The sequence below is a fragment of the Neoarius graeffei genome, chromosome 4 (assembly GCF_027579695.1).
Source record: "Neoarius graeffei isolate fNeoGra1 chromosome 4, fNeoGra1.pri, whole genome shotgun sequence".
NCBI classification, from domain to species: Eukaryota; Metazoa; Chordata; class Actinopteri; order Siluriformes; family Ariidae; genus Neoarius; species Neoarius graeffei.
In genome coordinates this window covers 74,528,177-74,549,338 of record NC_083572.1, presented here as the reverse complement: position 1 = coordinate 74,549,338, position 21,162 = coordinate 74,528,177, and the positions used below count along the sequence as shown (strand labels likewise).

The following is a 21,162-nucleotide window of genomic DNA, read 5'->3' as shown; positions in this document are numbered from 1 at the left end:
GTTTCCGCGAGGAGACTGGTGATTGGTGAAAGCAGCCGGATATTTTCTTTGACAGCTCGTTTCAACTATAGACAGGCAGCGGTGAATCTCAGTTCAGTCCCATGTGGATTCGCAAGTGCTGTGGTGTATTGTAAGAGATCAGCTTACATTTCGATTTCATTCATTACATACGGTTTCTACCAGCTTTTTTAGTTTGTATATATTTTTATTGTAAATAAAGTGTAAATATAGTGTTGTCAAGTTTGCTATCTTAGTTCCAGAAATTTCGTTTATGTGAGTGACTGAACTTGAGGGGGCTAGTCAGCTAGCAAGAAAGCGTGTGGATGCCAAGCATTGCTGATTTAATTTTGGCGAAGCCTTTTGCCAGTCTTCCTTTCGAGGAAAAAATTAAAGAGCAGGGTAGACCAACGCCTCAAACTGACTTGGTGAAAAAGGTAGGGAATAATACTCGTTCCTTTCAGCTCTCCTGGTACGAGAAAGTGAATTGGCTAACAGCAAGTGACCCACATCAACAACAGTAAATAGGCTACTTTAGTAATATGTCATGGATGGACCAAAAATATAGAATCTATTTAAAATGTTTATGCTGAGTATATTATATTGGAATATATATTTCTCTGGATATGAATTAAACACAGCTACAATTTGGAAAACATTTTTAAACAAAAACACAGCCGAGAACATTTCACACTACAGACCTGGATTAAAAGTGAAGGGTTATCAAAATTGTCAATAAAACATTTCTCAGTCAAAATAAGTAAAATATAGGGAAAGTGTCATTGAATGAAATGTGTGGCACCCAGCTCTATGTTTGGCTCCCCAAGGTCAGTGCTTGTGCCTATTCCAGAACACTCTGCTGTTACTGCTGAGGTTCCTGACAAAGAGCTGCTTTCAATAATGATCAATTTTTAAACAACATGCCACAATTTTAAAATATAAAATGTTAAAATATACCCCTTCCCCCCAACACCACCATCATGTATATTGGACAGTAGGCTAATGGGCCAAAAGAACCTGTTATTTCACAGTTTGTGACCCTGCCAACAATCAGCCAGATCAGAGGCAAGAGTATGGGCAAAATTGATGTGTTTTCTTTTAAAATCTGGAAATATCGTAACCGACCAGCCTCCCCTGTTTGAAAGACTACCAGCCGCCACTGGTGTGCATATGATTCAGACTTTGCACCAAATAAAATGGATACTAGATTCAAAAAATGGAGAACTAATGGAATAACAGGTTGAAGTAATATTATGAAGGGAAATATACTCTGTAGTTTTGAGATGCTTCAGGAAAATTGCCTACTGGAGACGCAGGATTTCTTTAGGTATCTGTAGTTGCGACACTATGTCAACATAAAGATTAAAAATGTAACAGAGGCAAACTCCAGCCTCTTAGAATTGTTTAGAAGAGCATATAGATCAGATCTTAGTAAAGGGGATAATATCAGCCACATATAAGCACCTATTAGATCTTAAAACTCATTCTACAGCATATGTTAAAACAAGATGGGAAAGGGAATCTGGGATGGATATATCTGAGGAGGAATGGACAATAATATGGCGATACCAATGGAAATGTACTAGCTCAATGACCTGGCGAGAGTTTAACTGGAAAAACTTCATAAGATACTTTATAACACCATCTCAGACATCTCATTATAGTGATAATATCCCTGTTTGCTGGAGAAAATGTGGTCAACAATGCGCAAACCATTATCACATATTTTTTTGGGACTGCCCCAATATTAAAGACTTTTGGAAGGAGATACATGATGCTATACAAGACGTTTTTCGAGAAGACATTCCTTTGGACTTTAAGACTCTATATCTTGGATGTATACCCCAAAGCTGGCTGAAAGGGGACAAATATCTTATGAATATAATGTTGGTGGCCAGTAAAAAGACCATTACCAAGATGTGGTTACTACCAGAGTGCCCTACGATCAGTGTATGGAGAGACATTCTAATAGAAATCTATAGAATGGAACAAATTACAGCTCATGTGAATCAAAGAATGGAAACTTTTCTTAAATACTGGTTAAAATGGTATAATTATGTCACCGCCAAATGGCCTGAATGTATTTCTTTACTTTATTGAATATATAGTACATGTATGTGAATGATTGATTGATTACTCCCTGTTTTGTATATAGTTTCATTATTGTGTTGTATTTTTTTCCCTTCTCTTTCCATTTTTCTTTATCTCAGTTATTTTTCTGTTTTTCATACTGGAATAACAGGAAATTATGTATATTAATCATCATATCCAGAAAACACCAATAAAATATTTAAAAAAAAGAGAATGGGGATGAGAGTGTAGTGAAGATGCAAGGAGTAGATGTAAAGAAAGTTGGTGAATTCAAGTACCTGGGGTCAACTGTGCAGGAAAATGGGGGCTGCGATAGTGAGGTGAGAAAGAGAGCGCAGGCAGGGTGGAGCAGTTGGAGAAGGATTTCGGGAGTTGATAGGAAAGTCCCAGCAAAAGTGAAAGGTAAGACGTATAAGAGAGTAGTGAGACCAGCTGTGATGTATGGATGGGAGACCGTACCCTTAACGAAGAGACAGGAGGCCAAGTCGGAGGTGGCGGAGTTGAGGATGTTACGGTTTGCGATGGGAGGTTGGACGGGATAAGGAACGAGCACATCAGAGGGACAGCACATGTGGAGAGCTTGGGAATGAAGCTAAGAGAGATGAGACTGAGATGGTATGGGCACATCCTGAGAAGAGATGCAGAGCATGTGGGAAGGAGAATGTTGAGGATGGAGCTGTGGCGACCCCTAATCAGGAGCAGCCAAGAGAAGTAGTATTATTGTATAGAGGAATGACAATAAAAACCCACTTAAATACAATCGCCTGAATCACCTGGTAACTACAGGAATTAGCTTATATTAGTATTATTGTTATTCAGGCATTCCCTATTTGAAATGGTTACATTTATAGACTACAGACTGGCAGACAGTCTTTGGAGCACATTATTATTATTAGTCATAATGTTTTGCCTTTAGTGCTAAATCGGAGATATTTTATTGATTTAACCAGCTCAAATGCTTCTCTTTCTGTTGCAGGATGACAGTACAGGAGAGATGATATTTGATGAGGTCTTCCATGCTCTGAGTCGATGTCTTGCTGGACTGGCTGCACAGTTCAAAGTCCCAGGCACTGATTTCTTGTTTCAGCCAGAGATCTTCATCACCATCCTCGCTTATTCATCCATCATTGGTCTCAGCTCACACCAGGTCATTCTAATTACTCTTCCATGTGATTTTTATAAAGTTCTATCTTGTGCATGAGGATGTGCGTATGCGGTATTTCGACCTCCTCCTGCCTGTGTATGCATAAACCCCTAGTGGTAGAAAAGTGTAATTACAGAGAAACTGATTATTCAGGGGTCCCATCCCTCGTATTGTTATTCATGTCAGCATCGTTGACTGGATAATTGCTGACTATAATTTTCACAACAAGATGCAGACATGTGACCGATGAAATGTAAAGAAAAATGACTTAAAAGTTGCATCTGAAGATTGATGGCTTGATTTTGCACACGGATCGTGGTTTTAAAGGAGATACGCAGAGCCTGTGTTTTAAAATACATTTCTGAGTGGAAAGTATCTCTGTCCTTGACTCTTGTATGCTGGATAAATGGGAATAAAAAAAAATATTTTTGAGAGATAAAATCGACTGCAAAGTTGGCATTCGAGCTGCCCCGCTGAGCCAGCCAACCCTGAGCGCGTGACGTCACAGCAGGAACCAGTTTTAAGGCCGAGGCCTTTTACAGCTATAGACCAAAGTCATAAAAATTAATTTATGGTGAAAGTAAGAAATACCGTTACCAACTTGCTCAACTAAGACCGATTTGACTTCATTGATTGTGGGTTGACTTTCCTTAAAACAGGATAGGTGTTATAATTTATGCAACGTACATGCATGGATTTTCACTGATAAAATGTAAAAGGCTAATTAAATAATCAGATGAACTGAGAATCACAATCTGAAGCAAATTAAATAATCTTTAGCCTAGGTCACAACCGGACGTACGATTTTTTTGGCCGTGCGATTTTTGACGTTTCCCAAATCGCTGCGTTTTTTTTTGTTCATGGAGAAAGACGCACGTTGGCCGTAAGTTTGTCTTGCAACCTGAAAAAAACGTAAGCGCCCGTAGAGTGAGTTTGACATGACAAAGAACCTCTGCGGCCAGTCTACGGCTTGAAAATCAGCACGTCACGTGCGCGCCCTCTGTGCGTTTCTTACGTTTTTTGCACGTAGACCAGCTGTAGGAGCACATACGGCCGGTTGTGACCTAGGCTTTATACCGATACCTTAAACACACAATACAAGTTATATGTATTAATGTAAATGCAGGTAAACAACGTGTTTATCCAAATGAGAGTCGGAGCTTACCTGTCTGTGTTCTCGCTTCTTGAAGGCCGATCTTGTGGCCTATATATATTTTTTTGGGGGGGGGGCTTTTTTCACCTTTATTGGATAGGACAGTGTAGAGACAGAAAATGAGCGGGAGAGAGACGGGGAGGGATCGGGAAATGACCTCGAGTCGGAATCGAACCCGGGTCCCCGGATTTATGGTATGGTGCCTTATCCAACTGAGCGACGACGCCCTCGTGGCCGATTGTTTTTGAAACAATCTGACTTTCAGTTGTTCGTTCAGTTCTCCGTTCATTCACTTCTTCCACGTAAGGGCGAGATGGCAGCGATATCCAGTTTAGAAATCAGACGGCTGCTCCACTCATTCAGTTTTCTTCATACGGAGTACTCTGCCATTACTGCTCAGCTCAGGCAATTACTAAAACCCGGGACGGAACGGGATGTCACCGGTTTTAGCAACAACTGCGGGGAGGTCACTGCCTGAGCGATATGTCCCGTCCCATTCCGTCCCAGGTTTTAGCAACAACACTCGGCTCACTCCGGGAGGACTGGTGCAACTGAACTCGCTTTCCTTTAAAAAAAAAAAAAAAGCACAAAAAAAACCTTTTCTTGTAGTTTTCCTTTAATTGTTGATACTGCACCCTCTTTCAATACGGGCTTATAGCCAACGCTCCTCAACAGATCAGAGGTTTCATACGAGTCTTCAGTAAAATGTGCAGAGCAGAGGAGAGACCACTTCGTAGGCGCCCAATGTGCCCGTGAACTTCTCGCAAAACGCGTCCAAATCTTTGCAGTTTGAACATTCTTGGGCCATGAATGCAACGTAAATCCACCTTCTGTCATGTTACTGTATTGGCCAGCAACACATCTGCGTGGCACGGCGATACATTAGCTCAAACTGGAGGATCGGAGTTGCAGTCAGCTCTGTGTTTTAGTATAGTGGAAATGGCGATGAGACCGATAGACTTCCTGCTGTGATGTTACGGACGTCAAGGTCATTCACTCAGACCGCTACCTATATACAGTAAATCACTTTAATCGTAAAAATTACTGTCTTAGATTTATTGTTAAACTATTCCTGTGCCATTCTTGAGGTCTCAAGGCATTTATAAACGAAAGTGAGGCCATGGCTCTGCGTATGCTTTCAGGTGTGCAGGAAGCTCTTTGCTGGGAGTGATGGAATGCCTAGATTTCTTTTGAGTGCAATTTTAGATGATCTCTGCCAGCAAGTCGCTCTACTTTTTGGAGAGTCCAAAAAAACCAAAACAAAACCCAACCCCCACAACAGCTTTCCTTTGCACACTAAAGTCCTTTTTACTCATGTTTGTAGCGATGGGTGCGTTTCAGTGAGAAATGGAGACTGGTTGGGAATTTCCTAACCATGAGCCAAATAATGAAACGTTTATAACAGGCATTGAAACTGCTCACACCGCAATACGTTACATATCTGATTCTGTAAAGAAGATGGGAGTGAAGGATTTTCAGGTGATTCCTGGTTTCACAAATGTAATTGGGCAATAGATTGAACACCCTTTTAAAGGGAAGTTGACCATTGACCATATATGATGATTCTGGGGTGTTTCTTTCCATAAATGTGTCGGAGTTACCACTGTCCAGTTGTTCATATACGTACGAGTGTGCTAAATGCCAGTTGACTAGCGTGTATTTATGGACCTTACACACAGAATTAGAACTTTTTATATTTGTAGAAAATATTTCTCTTGATTCGTTAAGGGTTTTTGTTCCTCATTTGCATGTCATTATGATTATTATTAAAGCAATGAAAGTAAAGGTAGTGACATGCAGATTCGGAACAATGGGGCCACTGTAATTGGCGCAAGCTGTAGTGGTTTCCCAGTGTGTGTGTGTGTGTGTGTATAATGTAAAAAATATGGGCGGCACAGTGGTGTAGTGATTAGCGCTGTCGCCTCACAGCAAGAAGGTCCTGGGCTCGAGCCCTGTGGCCGGCGAGGGCCTTTCTGTGTGGAGTTTGCATGTTCTCCCCGTGTCCGCGTGGGTTTCCTCCGGGTGCTCCGGTTTCCCCCACAGTCCAAAGACATGCAGGTTAGGTTAACTGGTGACTCTAAATTGACCGTAGGTGTGAATGTGAGTGTGAATGGTTGTCTGTGTCTATGTGTCAGCCCTGTGATGACCTGGCGACTTGTCCAGGGTGTACCCCGCCTTTCGCCCGTAGTCAGCTGGGATAGGCTCCAGCTTACCTGAGACCCTGTAGAACAGGATAAGCGTCTACAGATAATGGATATAGGTGTGTGTGTGTGTGTGTATATATATACACACACCGTGCCGTCCACAATTATTGGCACCCCTCGTTAAGATATGTTCTTAGGCTTCTAATAAATAAATGGTTTTTTTTTTAATAATAGAGGACAACAATGCAAAAAAAGAGAAAAATCCAATCTTTAATTCAAGTGCATTTATTCAGTGGGAAAAAAATCCCACATTAAGAAATAATTCTTTTACATGAAATCATGTGTGCCACAATTATTGGCACCCCTGATATTAATACTTTGTACAACTCCCTTTTGCCAACAAGACAGCACTTAATATTCTCCTATAACATTTCACAAAATGGGAGAATACAGAAAGAGAGGGATATTCGACCATTCCTCTTTGCACAATCTCTCTAAATCATCCAGAGTCCTGGGTCCTCTCCTATGCACTCTCCTCTTCAGCTCACCCCACAGGTTTTCAATTGGGTTGAGGTCTGGGGACTGAGATGGCCATGGGAGGAGCTTGATTTTGTGTCTGGTGAACCATTTTTGTGTAGATTTGGTCACATGTTTAGGGTCATTATCTTGCTGAGAGACCCAGTGACAACCCATCTTCAGCTTTCGGGCAGAGGCCACCCGATTTTGATTTAAAATGTCCTGGTATTTCAAAGAGTTCATGATGCCATGCACCCTAACAAGGTTCCCGGGGCCTTTGGAAGAGAAACAGGCCCACAGCATCACCGATCCTCCCCCATACTTCACAGTGGGCATGAGGTGGTTTTCCGCATACTCGTCTTTTATGATGTATTAGTGTTTGTTGCCAAAAAGCTCTGTCTTGGTCTCATCTGACCAAAGCACACGGTCCCAGTTGAAGTCCCAGTACCACTTAGCGAACTCCAGACGTTTACGTTTATGCTTGTAAGTGAGAAAAGGCTTTTTCCGTGCATGCCTCCCAAACCGCTTGTTGGCATGTACGGTAGATATCGCCTGATGGTTGTTATGGAGACTTTGTGACCCCAAGATGCTACTCTTTGATGCAGTTCTCTAACAGTGAGCTTTGGAGAACTCTTGACTTCTCTTACCATCCTCCTCACTGTGCGTGGTGGCAAGATAAGCTCGCATCCTCGTCCAGGCTTGTTTGTCACTGTTCCAGTTGTTTTAAACTTCTTGATGATTCCTCTGACTGTAGATATGGGCAGGTGTAAGTGAATGGCTATTTTCTTGTAGCCATTGCCTGATTTCTGAAGGTCGACACACGTCTGCCTTACTTGAATGGTGTGTTCTCTTGTCTTTCCCATGTTGAAGAGTGGATAAGAGAAATAGGCCTCTGTGTCACATCATATTTATACCCCAGGGAAGCAGGATGTGATGAATTGCTGATTAAAGGTTCCTAGATACTCTGATCAACTTTATAAACTACAGTAGAAATGACAGAAATGCATCAATTACATTTATTTTTCTAGGAATTATGGGTGCCAATAATTGTGGAACAGGTGATTTTTATGAAAAATAATTATTTCTTAGTCAGGGATTTTATTATTTTTTTAATTCACTTGAGTTAAGGGATACATTTTTCTACAATTTTCAGTGAGAGATTATGCTTCTGCAATAAAAATTAAAATTATTTTAAGGCTTTTAACACATCTTAACCAGGGGTGCCAATAATTGTGGAGGGCGCTGTATCTTGCTATGAAAAGCTAATAAATCAGATTTTAAAAAAAAAATCGGGTAGTGTAGATTTTTTTTAATTAATTAATTGATTGATTGATTAAATTAAAAAAAAAATTCCTTACCTGGAAGGTGTGTAGAACATAGCTTTATGTGTTGCTTTTTATTATGTCTGAGAGAACCCTTTTTGAAAACTGACATCCGGTCCAAAATAGTCGTTAATGTTTGGATGCGCGTCCTGTCAGTTATTTTATAGCCGCTCTTCAGGCCCCTATAGATCCTGGCGGAGGAGCTTCATGAACATGGGTGGGAATCATACAAATTTTGAATCCACCTAACTAGTGGAGACCTAATCTTTAAAAAAAAAAAACAACCACCACGTTTTAAACAGTTAAAAAAAAAATTGTTGGCACGAGTAGCACACAATTTTTAATAAACTGCACAAGTAGCATCAAGAGAGCTGCTATTTTCTGTGGTTTTCAGTGCTGCATTGTGCATATTTTGGCTCTGCTTTGCAGGTGTTGGTGCAGGGATGCCAACTGGATCGCACAGATCTGGATCAGTTCCTGCATCAGATCTACCAGCAGCTCCGTGCTGTGGAGAACAACATCGCCGAGGTTTTACAGCAGCAGCATCAGCAGGCAAGAGAAACCAGTTTAAAGTTTTTATCTGTTGGGTTTTAGACACTGCTGAGTAGTTCGTGCTCCCCTGAATGTAGCAGGCGTTTTTATTCTCCATAATGTTTGTATTGCCTTTGTCAGCCCACAGTTACCAAGATGTCACTGCACAGAAATCAGTGATGCTATAACTTCTTTGTAATTCACTTTATTCGCAGCTTCAGCTTGTCCGATCACTGCTACGATCAAGCTAATTTCAGGTGGTTGATAACTATCTAAAGCCTAGGTCACAACCGGACATACGATTTTTTTGGCCGCGCGATTTTTGGCGTTTCCCAAATTGCTGCGTGTATTTTGTTTGTGGAGAAAGACGCACGTTGGCCGTAAGTTTGTCTTGCAACCTGAAAAAAACGTAAGCGCCCGTAGAGTTTGTTTGACATGACAAAGAACCTCTGCGGCCGGTCTACGGCTTGAAAATCAGCACGTCACACGCGCGCCCTCCGTGCGTTTCTTGCGTTTTTTTGCACGTAGACCGGCCGTAGGAGCACGTACGGCCAGTTGTGACCTAGGCTTTAATGGGCTGTGTTAAAATTGGGCTAATGCAAATAAAAATAAATAAAAATAAAATGATAATAATTAAAGCATACATATTTCTAAGTCTGAAGTATACAGTGCAAACAAACACTTGTCATCTGGAACATGTTGTGGTTAGTCCATGCACACGTGACTTTTATTTATTTAATTAATTGATTAATTTATTTATTTAAAAAAAAACCTAATGCCCCACTGGCTGAAAGGCCCGAAGAGGGATTATGTCATGGCAATTTCCGTCTGCTCGTCCGTCCTGGGAAGGGTGCTCACCTTCTAAAATCAACTCCTCTACAATTTGTGGAGGAATTTCACCAAACTTGGCAAAAGGCCTTGTTATATGACGGTTATACGCATATTGAAATTTTCTTTAATTTGGGCAAATTTTACCAGAGTTATGCCCTTGATTATTAACAAACTTGTACTTTTGGCAATTTCATCAAGGTGTGCTTGTTTTCTGAAATCAACTTCCCTCGTAATTTTTATTATCCCCCGCTGGCCGAAAGGCCCAAAGGGGGATTATGTCGTGGTGATGTCCGTCCAGCCGTCCCAGGAAGGGTGCTCGCTTTCTGAAATCAACTCCTCTCACAATTTTTGGAGGAATTTCATGAAACTTGACAGGATTCTTTGTTATATATCGGTTAATACACACACTGCAATTTTGTTCAATTCCGTCACATTTTACCAGAGTTATGGCCGAGTTGCCAGCGGGGGATATTGTGCTCTCAGAGCACTCTTGTTGTGTGGTGATTTTTTTTTTTAAGTTGTTTTATAGAGAACTTGTGCATCCTTGTTTATCTCTACGGTCTGTCAAGTTTCAGACACATCATTATACCCAAAACAGAACAGTCTCTTCCATTAATTCAGTTTGGTTCACTTTTGTGTAGTACTTTTAATATTGGACATGGTCACAAAGTAATTTTACAGAAATATGTAAATTTTAAATGTGTTAATTTACTCACTGACCACTTTATTAGGAACCCGCAGTTTTCTGCAGTTCTCTAATCAGCCGATCCCTCGACAGCAGCACAAGGCATAAAATCATGCAGATACAAATCAAGAGCTTCAGTTAATGCTCACTTCAAACATCAGAATGGGGGAAAAATTGTGATCGCTGTGACTTTCACTGTGGCATGGGTGTTGGTGCCAGATGGACTGGTTTGAGTTTTTCAGAAACTGCTGAGCTCCTGGGGTTTTCACACACACCAGTCTCTAGAGTTTACACAGAATGGTGCGGAAAACAGAAAAACCATTGAGTGAGTCACAGTTGTATGGGTGGAAACAAACGCCTTGTTGATCAGAGGAAAATGACCAGATTGAATCGAGCTGTCAGGAAGGCTATAGTAACTCCTAGCAACTCTTTACAACCGTGGTGAGCAGAAAAGCATCTCGGCATGCAACAGCAGAAGAACACATTGGGTTCCACTCCTGCCAGCCAAGAACAGGAATCTTAGACTCAAGAACAAGTTCCTATTAAAGTGGCCGGTGAGTGTATAAGTTTATCCTTGATGAGCAAGCCTGAGGCTACAGTGGCAAAGAAAAAAAAAATCCCTGAAACGACATGACGGAGAAACCTTGAGAAGAACCAGACTCAAAAGAGAACCCATCCTCTTCTGGGTGATAACAGATAGTGTGATTTATAAATAATTTGTGCTATGTGGTCTAAGTATAATTGTGAAACCAGAAAATTTTCATATTTTATAAATGTTACTGAAGGAGAAAAATAGTGTTTTGGGGATTTTAAACATTTTATAACCGGGTACTGTCGGTGGTATTCTGTTTTGTCCGATGTCTTCAGTGTATGCTGTATGGATATACAGTCTGTAATGCTTTCTCGTATGGCTTGAAGACGATTTGGGTGTTTTGTCTTGAATGTCTGCACTTCAAATGTCATATCCATAACCCTGGAATTGTGTGTGTATTGTTCAGTGTAACGGCTCCATCCCTACTGATACAACAGAAGACCTGACGCAGTGGAAGCAGAGCATTTCCATGGTGACTGCAGATGTGGGGCTGGTCAGTATGGTGCGTCAGGGTATCCTGGCACTTCAGCTCCTCCCATCAAACTCTGGCGCAGGTCAGAGAGCAGCACACCACACCACACCACCTAGACTAATAAAACACATGCGATATTTGGTTGGTTCGGACACTTTTTTCACCCTGAAAGGTGTTTTAAAAACCCGGCTCCACACATAGCATAAATGGAAAACGGTCCATCCCTCAAAATATATCTGGTCAGTAGTAATCCCGTGGTGGTCTCTTTCGGATGATAGATGGGGTAGAGCGCAACTGCTGCAGTCAGTCACTGTATACAGTGGTGCTTGAAGGTTTGTGAACCTTTTAGAATTTTCTATATTTCTGCATAAATATGACCTAAAACATCATCATATTTTCACACAAGTCCTAAAAGTAGATAAAGAGAACCCAGTTAAACAAATGAGACGATAAATATTATGCTTGGTCATTTATTTATTGAGGAAAATGATCCAGTATTACATATCTGTGAGTGGCAAAAGTATATGAACCTTTGCTTTCAGTATCTGGTGTGACCCCCTTGTGCAGCAATAACTGCAACTAAACGTTTCCGGTAACTGTTGATCAGTCCTGCACACCGGCTTGGAGGAATTTTAGCCCATTCCTCCGTACAGAACAGCTTCAACTCTGGGATGTTGGTGGGTTTCCTCACATGAACTGCTCGCTTCAGGTCCTTCCACAACATTTCCATTGGATTAAGGTCAGAACTTTGACTTGGCCATTCCAAAACATTAACTTTATTCTTCTTTAATGATTCTTTGGTAGAACGACTTGTGTGCTTTGGGTCGTTGTCTTGCTGCATGACCCACCTTCTCTTGAGATTCAGTTCATGGACAGATGTCCTGACATTTTCCTTTAGAATTTGCTGGTATAATTCAGAATTCATTGTTCCATCAATGATGGCAAGCCATCCTGGCCCAGATGCAGCAAAACAGGCCCAAACCATGATACTACCACCACCATGTTTCACAGATGGGATAAGGTTCTTATGCTGGAATGCAGTGTTTTCCTTTCTCCAAACATAACGCTTCTCATTTAAACCAAAAAGTTCTGTTTTGGTCTCAGCCATCCACAAAACATTTTTCCAATAGTCTTCTGGCTGGTCCACATGATCTTTAGCAAACTGCAGACGAGTGGCAATGTTCTTTTTGGAGAGCAGTGGCTTTCTCCTTGCAACCCTGCCATTCACACCATTGTTGTTCAGTGTTCTCCTGATGGTGGACTCATTAACATTAGCCAATGTGAGAGAGGCCTTCAGTTGCTTAGAAGTTACCCTGGGGTCCTTTGTGACCTCGCCGACTATTACATGCCTTGCTCTTGGAGTGATCTTTGTTGGTCGACCACTCCTGGGGAGGGTAACAACGGTCTTGAATTTCCTCCATTTGTACACAATCTGTCTGACTGTGGACTGGTGGAGTCCAAACTCTTTAGAGATGGTTTTGTAACCTTTTCCAGCCTGATGAGCATCAACAACGCTTTTTCTGAGGTCCTCAGAAATCTCCCTTCTTCGTGCCATGATACACTTCCACAAACATGTGTTGTGAAGATCAGACTTTGATAGATCCCTGTTCTTTAAATAAAACATCATTTAAATCATCCCATTGATTGAAAACACCTGACTCTTAATTTCACCTTCAAATTAACTGTTAATCCGAGAGGTTCACATACCTTTGCCACTCACAGATATGTAATATTGGATAATTTTCCTCAGTACATAAATGAAGTACAATATTTTTGTCTCATTTGTTTAACTGGGTTCTCTTTATCTACTTTTAGGATTTGTGTGAAAATCTGATGGTTTTAGGTCATATTTATGCAGAAATATAGAAAATTCTAAAGGGTTCACAAACTTTCAAGCACCACTGTAAGTACAATTGTAGAATTATCAGCTCTCCCTGACATTATGTCGAATGAGTACATTTACAAATCTACAGTATACATTATGAATGAATGTCACCGGGACACACTAGTTGACAAGGATATGAAAATCTTCTTAATGTGCTTCGGTACTTGAAGGCATCTGTCCCATTTATAAATTTAATTGAATGCTTGAGTGATAGCTGTCTTCTTAATTGAGCATCTATTAAAAAGTAATTTGTCTGCAGGTATAATAATAATCACGGATGGAGTGATGAGTGTGCCAGATGTAGCCATGTGTGAGACTCTGCTGAACCAGCTGAGGAGTGCAACCATTGCCTGCTCTTTTGTTCAGGTTAATCACAAAATGCATGCCATTACTTCTACTACTACTAACAGTACTTGTTGCACCATATTATTATTATTATTATTATTACAACAGCACATTTATACTGTGACTGTATATTATTTTTAATTTGTCTTGGTTCCATTATTCATCATTTTACCGGTTTGTTGTTCCTCAGGTGGGCGGAGCTTACTCTTATGACTGCAGCTTTGGCTATGTCCCAAACGTGGAGCTGATGAAGTTCATCTCTATGGCAACTTTTGGCTCGTACCTGTCCTTGTGTCCTGACCCAGTGCAGGTGGAGCAAGAGATGAACTCTTACCATCGCTCCTTCCTCACCTACTCTTTTCTCCGCACACATGAGTCCTTCAACCCAGACTACTACTGCTGTAAGTACCACACAGCCTGCTGAAGACATGAAGCTGCAAGAGTTTGAACCCAAACAGGATTTGTCTGGATTTGGGGAATTTAGAAATCGTTCAAATGACGATAATGTAATATGAGGGTAAGCCAAATTAAAAACATAATTATTATTATTTTTTATTTTGCATCGTTTATCACAAATGGGCATCATTAAAAATGTATAATTTTTCTACATGATCTCCATTTCATTTACCGTGAGTATTCCAACTTTTAATGAGTGTCTGGAAACCTGTGAAAAAACTAGGAGTTATTCGCCTGTGAACCTGATTTTCCTCTGAATGGTGCTCTTCACAGGGGCTAAATCGCTCCCCGCGTCTCCTCAGTGACGTAGGCTCGGCCCTAGCGGAAGTCTCTGGCGAGGAGACTTCCACTAACTGTCAGGCGAGTGGGGGAGGGGATTCGCCACCGCAGTTGTGTGTTAGTGTGAACATGTAGCCTATGGGAAATGAACAGTGTGCTGGATTAGCACTAATCCCATGTTTTGGAAAATCGAAAATGTTGTCTTTGGCCCTTCTGGCGTGTCCCCAATGCATGTGCAAAGTATGGAGTATGTGCGTTCAGCCATTTCGGTTTACACAGGCGAACAGACAGAGACTTCCTTTAGTAGTATAGATATTCTTCCTCTTGCATGTGCAACCACATCAACGAAGACTTTCATTTCATTCACCTTTGTCATATTCCAGTTTTGTGGCATTTTTGGTGTTCTTTTATTATAAAATCAAATATCTACCCCTACCCTTATTTATTTTTCCAAGATCTACTGTTCAAGTGAATGTTTTAGTTGAAAGTACAGCACAATTTGTTTGCCGGAGGACTGCCCACCCACCCCCACTGTAACCCTAGCTATGTAATAGGCGACAGGCTGAGGGCGATAGAAACGGAGATCGGTGCCGCCCAATACACCTTAAGGGCCTGGTTAGTACTGGGATGGGTGACTGCCTGGCAGTGTTGTTTTTGTTCACGATGATGAAATGATTTCGTTAACGCACCTTTTTTTCATGACTAAAACGAGACAGTGACGAGCTAAACATAACTCTTTGATCACGAAAATATGACGAGACGTATCTGTTGTTTTCGTTGACGAGACGAGACGAAAATGTTAGTGGGTTGGCTATAGGACTATCAAAATGCACGGCGTTTCCTCCAACGGCGCGTGCAACCTGTCTCCCAAATGCCGAAAATATCAGCAACGCACCTGCATCCTGTCCTTGTTTGGTCATGCCCACCGGGCACAGTGCACACCGGGGCAGCCACACACAGTTAATGGACCATGGCGGCGGCAACGCCAGCACAAGGGCTTGGTGGGTGGAAAAGACGCGATGATTTATGGACACACTTTACACATAATCCAGCAGAAAATAAAACGGAATGCCTTGTAGTGGGAGACAGAGGTGCACACTGTGGCTATAAACTGCGTGGCAAGAATACGACCAACCTCAAGAGGCATCTAAAGGCTCACTGTGCTGCTATTTCTGCGACGGTAAGTTAATGTTACGTTGATCCTTAACAGATCATTTATATGTTTGCTAGCTTTGGTTAATGTCACTCAACAATCGATCTGTGATGAATTTCCTATGAAGTTTTCCAAAACACCGTGACCTGGCGAAAATGAATGGGACCACTAGCTTCATGCTAAAGTTGGCCAATGTTTCGCGTGCACGCTCTTGCTCACTTGCTCTAGATTCCGGGAGATATTATCCAATTTGCGGGCATCAGGGAGCCACTATCAATATGCGGGAGACTCCCGGAACTTCCGTGAGACTTAGGATGTCTGCACTAGACAGCGTTTCTGTAGAGAGCATGCGCACTAGACAGCGTTTCTGTAGAGAGCATGCGCACTAGACAGCGTTTCTGTAGAGAGCATGTTATGCACAACCTGTCAACCTCGATTACAAATTCCTATTTCTGTATTGGCCTAATTTAATGTTTTAAAGTAATTATTTTTTTGACTAAAATGAATGACTGACTAAAACTGGACTAAAACCCTTTTAGTTTTCGTTGACTTAAACTAGACCAAAACTATCAAGGATGGAATTGACTAAAATGTGACTAAAACTAATAAGCATTTCATCCAAAAGACTAAAACTAAATCAAAAATGGCTGCCAAAAACAACACTGCTGCCTGGGAAGACCAGGTCCTGGCACGGGAGGGACTTTGACTTCGACAGCACAATTCCCATAATACGATCTCAAGAGCTTGTGTGCCTGTTAGTTTGTGTAAAGTTGCTGATGCTAAAAATATGGCCGTTTTGGAGAAGTGCGACCATTCTGTTTCTCACAGCTTGAGATGAGCTCTTTTAACATCTGTTTTAGCTAGTATGTGAAACTACACAGCAGGAAGTGAGAGTACATGTATATCTATCCTGCAGTTATTTCAACTTTCAAATATGTTGAAACAGGTCAGATATGAGACAATGACTGTGATGAACACGAGCAATTTCTGTATCGTTCCCATTGCCAGCTCCTCTTCAGACAGCATGACTTGCATTTTGAGAACTGGGGTAAAGTTGATCAAATTTGGTCCTTTCTTCATTCTGATTAAAAGGTATAGGACCTGTAATGTCAGCGTTTTTCACTTCCTACCACCATGAGAAATTCCTGAGAATTTTTTTTTCTACATCCCAGTGGTTGTCTGATCACTTTTACAAGACTGATCACCATCTTATTTAGATGTCTGAATTATCTAAACAAGCAGATGTTGCCTCTCATGCTTATATATATTTTTTGAGCACGTGTTCTTACTGAGTATTATAGATGTGTTGGAAGAGCCTCTTAAAGTGTGTGGAGGTTTTTTTTAAAATACCTCCCACAAACAAAATTTCAGTGGTGCTTGAAAGTTTGTGAACCCTTTAGAATTTTCTATATTTCTGCATAAATATGACCTAAAACAACATCAGATTTTCACACAAGTCCTAAAAGTAGATAAAGAGAACGCAGTTAAAGAAATGAGACAAAAATATTATACTTGGTCATTTATTTATTGAGGAAAATGATCCAATATTACAGATCTGTGAGTGGCAAAAGTATGTGAACATCTAGGATTAGCAGTTAATTTGAAGGTGAAATTAGTGTCAGGTGTTTTCAATCAGTGGGATGACAATCAGGTGTGAGTGGGCACCCTGTTTTATTTAAAGAACAGGAATCTATCAAAGTCTCATCTTCACAACACGTTTGTTGAAGTGTATCATGGCATGAACAAAGGAGACTTCTGAGGACCCCCAAAAAAAGCATTGTTGATGCTTATCAGGCTGGAAAAGGTTACAAAACCATCTCTAAAGAGTTTGGACTCCACCAATCCACAATCAGACACATTGTGTACAAATGGAGGAAATTCAAAACCATTGTTACCCTCCCCAGAAGTGGTCGACCAACAAAGATCACTCCAAGAGCAAGGCGTGTAATAGTTGGCGAGGTCACAAAGGACCCCAGGGTAACTTCTAAGCAACTGAAGGCCTCTCTCACATTGGCTAATGTTCATGAGTCCACCATCAGGAGAACACTGAACAACAATGGTGTGCATGGCAGGGTTGCAAGGATAAAGCCACTGCTCTCCAAAAAGAACATTGCTGCTCATCTGCAGTTTGCTAAAGATCACGTGGATGAGCCAGAAGGCTATTGGAAAAATGTTTTGTGGACGGATGAGACCAAAGTGGAACTTTTTTGGTTTAAATGAGAAGCATTCTGTTTGGAGAAAGGAAAACACTGCATTCCAGGATAAGAACCTTTTCCCATCTGTGAAACATGGTGGTGGTAGTATCATGGTTTGGGCCTGTTTTGCTGCATCTGGGCCAGGATGGCTTGCCATCATTGATGGAACAATGAATTCTGAATTATACCAGCAAATTCTAAAGGAAAATGTCAGGACATCTGTCCATGAACTGAATCTCAAGAGAAGGTGGGTCATGCGGCAAGACAACGACCCTAAGCACACATGTTGTTCTACCAAAGAATGGTTAAAGAAGAATAAAGTGAATGTTTTGGAATGGCCAAGTCAAAGTCCTGACCTTAATCCAATCAAAATGTTGTGGAAGGACCTAAAGCGAGCAGTTCATGTGAGGAAACCCACCAACATCCCAGAGTTGAAGCTGTTCTGTATGGAGGAATGGGCTAAAATTCCTCCAAGTTTGTGTGCAGGACTGATCAACGGTTTACCAGAAGTGTTTAGTTGCAGTTATTGCTGCACAAGGGGGTCACACCAGATACTGAAAGCAAAGGTTCACATACTTTTGCCACTCACAAATATGTAATACTGGATCATTTTCCTCAAGAAATAAATGACCAAGCATAATATTTAGTTATCTCATTTGTTTAACTGGGTTCTCTTTATCTACTTTTAGGACTTGTGTGAAAATCTGATGTTGTTTTAGGTCATATTTATGCAGAAATATAGAAAATTCTAAAGGGTTCACAAACTTTCAAGCACCACTGTATATAGAAGTCACCCTGTCCGTCTGTCTGTCCATTTTCTTGTAAGTTGAGGGGGGTGATCACCCTGTCTGTCCATGTGTTTTTGTAAATTTTTTTTTTTTTTTGGGGGGTGCGGCGGCGCATATAGGAATCACCCTGTCCATCCGTCTGTCCATGTGCTTTGTAAGTTTGGGGGGGTATATAGGAATCACCCTGTCCGTCCATCTGTCCATGTGCCTTGTAAGTTGGGGGGGGTATATGGGAATCACCTTGTCTGTCCATGTGTTTTGTAAAAAAAATTTTTTTTTGGGGGGGCATATAGGAATCACCCTGTCTGTCTGTCTGTCTGTCCATGTGTCTTGCAAGTTTGGGGGGGTATATTGGAATCACCCTGTCTGTCTGTCGGTCCATGTGTCTTGTAAGTTTGGAGGGGTATAAGAATCGCCCTGTCAGGCAAATGTACATGTATTGGACCAAGTTGCAGCAGCACAAGTGTCAGAGAGTGGTACGCTCCGGAGAGCTGCCCATGATGTTGCCTGAGCACGCGTCGAATGGCAGCGGACAGGAGAGGGCACAGTATGTCCCATAGAGTCATAGGCATGGGTGATTGCCTCCACAACCCAACGGGAGAGCCGCTGCTTGGACAGAGGCCTTCCTCTCGGAGCACCACCAAAACAAACAAACAATTGGTCTGTCGTACGAAAGGCTGCCGTCCTATCAAAATAAAACCTCAGAGCCCTGACAGGGCACAGCTCTGCACGCAAGTCCGTCCTGTCAGCAAAATCGGCTGGTTGCTAAACTGGGGAGATAAGACTTTTGAGAGGAAAACTGGGTTAGGCCACAATGAAACACTGTCAAACATGGGGCCCCAACGAAGACAAACAGTACTCACTGAGAGGGCATGTAGCTCACTCACACGCCGGGCTGTTGTGATGGCAAGGAGAAAAGCCGTTTTAACAGATAGCCACTTAATGTCAGCTGCTGACAGGGGCTCATAAGGAGGCAAGCAACGGGATTTGAGCACAGTGTTCGGATCCCATGACGGACTCCGCACAAAATGAGGAGGATTAAGACTAACTGCCCCTCTCAAAAAGGCTACCACCAGCTGGTGGGACCCCAGGGAAACACCTCCAACCTCTGAACGGTGGGCTGTTAGTGCTGCAACATACACCTTAAGTGTAGATGCAGCCCTGCCAAGCTCTAAAAGGTGCTGCAGGAAATCTAAAATCTGTGGAACAGAGCAGCTTAGGGGGTCGATGTTGCGTTCTGCACACCAATCACAGAACACCTTCCACTTGCCTGCATACAAGCGTAAGGTAGATTCTGCACGTGCGTTCACCACAGTGTTCCTGGTCCCTTCTGAACACTCCAGTAGTAGCCCCGGGGCCCCAAGGGCCACACCCAGAGCTTCAGGCATTTGGGACATGGGTGTTGAATCCTGTCCTCCATCTGCGTCAGCAAGTCGGGTCTGCTGGGCAGCTGACAAGGGGGTCCCACTAGTAGTCACAGCAGGAGCTGGAACCATGGCCTGGATGGCCAATGAGGAGCTATCAATAGCACATGGTGACTGTGATCATGCACACGGCAGAGAGTCCTCCACAACAGTGGTAGAGGGGGAAAGGCATAAAGGATGGCCCTCGGCCAGTCGTGGGCCAGAGCATCCTGGCCCAACGCTGCCGTTTCTTTTCCCAGGGAAAACCATGTCGGACAATGAGTTGTCTGACTGCTCGCAAACAGGTCCACAGTTGCTCTCCCATAGGTTTTCCAGATCTGTTCCACCGTGTCTGGATGCAGTTTCCAATCCTCTTGAGACACCTTGCTGCGTGACAGCATCTGCCACACTGTTTAGGCGTCCAGGTAAACAAGATGCTCTTCTGGAAAGGAGGTTGTCCTGAGCCCATACTAGGAGACTGTGAGCCACCTGAAGCGCAGCTACAGACCTTGTGCCCCCCTGATGATTGATATAGAAAACAGTTGCCACATTGTCTGTATGTACCAATAGATGTTTGCCCCGTAGCACTTCCTGAAAGTGGCGCAATGTCAGAAACACCGCCATCAACTCATGTGTTGATGTGGGACGTGCGCCACGGAGCAGGCCAGGTGCCGTTCACACCTTGCCGACGCCAGACTCCACCCCAACCCATAAGGGAAGCATCTGTCCGGATAACCTCCCACCGTCCCGGTGGGGGACCAAGTGGAACTCCACGAGTGAGAAAGTGTGCCTGGGACCAAGGTCTTAGCATGAGCATGCAACGGCGTGTTATTCTCACCCTCATGTGCCTGTCTCGCACTGGACACAGTTGAAGAAGCCATCTCTGAAAAGCCCTTAGCCACAGAAGACCCAGAGGAATGACTACTGAGGCCACTGAGAGTTTCCCCAACAGCTGAAGGAGAGAAACGTAATGCTGAGTTCCCCTTGACACGAAGGTGGTTCACTCCAGTGAGAATTGAACTTATTCTGTCTGGTGTGGGACTGGCCAGCATAGTGTTCGAATCCAGGGCAAGGCCGATGAAACGTGTTGCCTGGACTGGGACCAGTTTGCACTTCCTCTGGTTCACCCTGAACCCCAGAGCCGTAATGTGTAGTAGCAACCGGTGAGCATGTTCCCTGG

General features: G+C 42.5%; 1 protein-coding gene across 13 annotated transcripts in view; it reads left to right on the top strand.

Moving 5' to 3' along the window:
- szt2 (SZT2 subunit of KICSTOR complex) overlaps positions 1-21,162 on the top strand; it is a 290,455-nt gene that overhangs the window by 22,761 nt on the left and 246,532 nt on the right. For all 13 annotated transcript variants that reach the window (XM_060919698.1, XM_060919695.1, XM_060919703.1 and 10 more), the window contains exons 4-8: positions 3,065-3,235; positions 8,797-8,919; positions 11,413-11,560; positions 13,623-13,729; positions 13,899-14,109. In XM_060919698.1, coding sequence (XP_060775681.1) covers positions 3,065-3,235; positions 8,797-8,919; positions 11,413-11,560; positions 13,623-13,729; positions 13,899-14,109 — 760 coding nt within the window. The remainder of the gene's footprint in view (positions 1-3,064; positions 3,236-8,796; positions 8,920-11,412; positions 11,561-13,622; positions 13,730-13,898; positions 14,110-21,162) is intronic.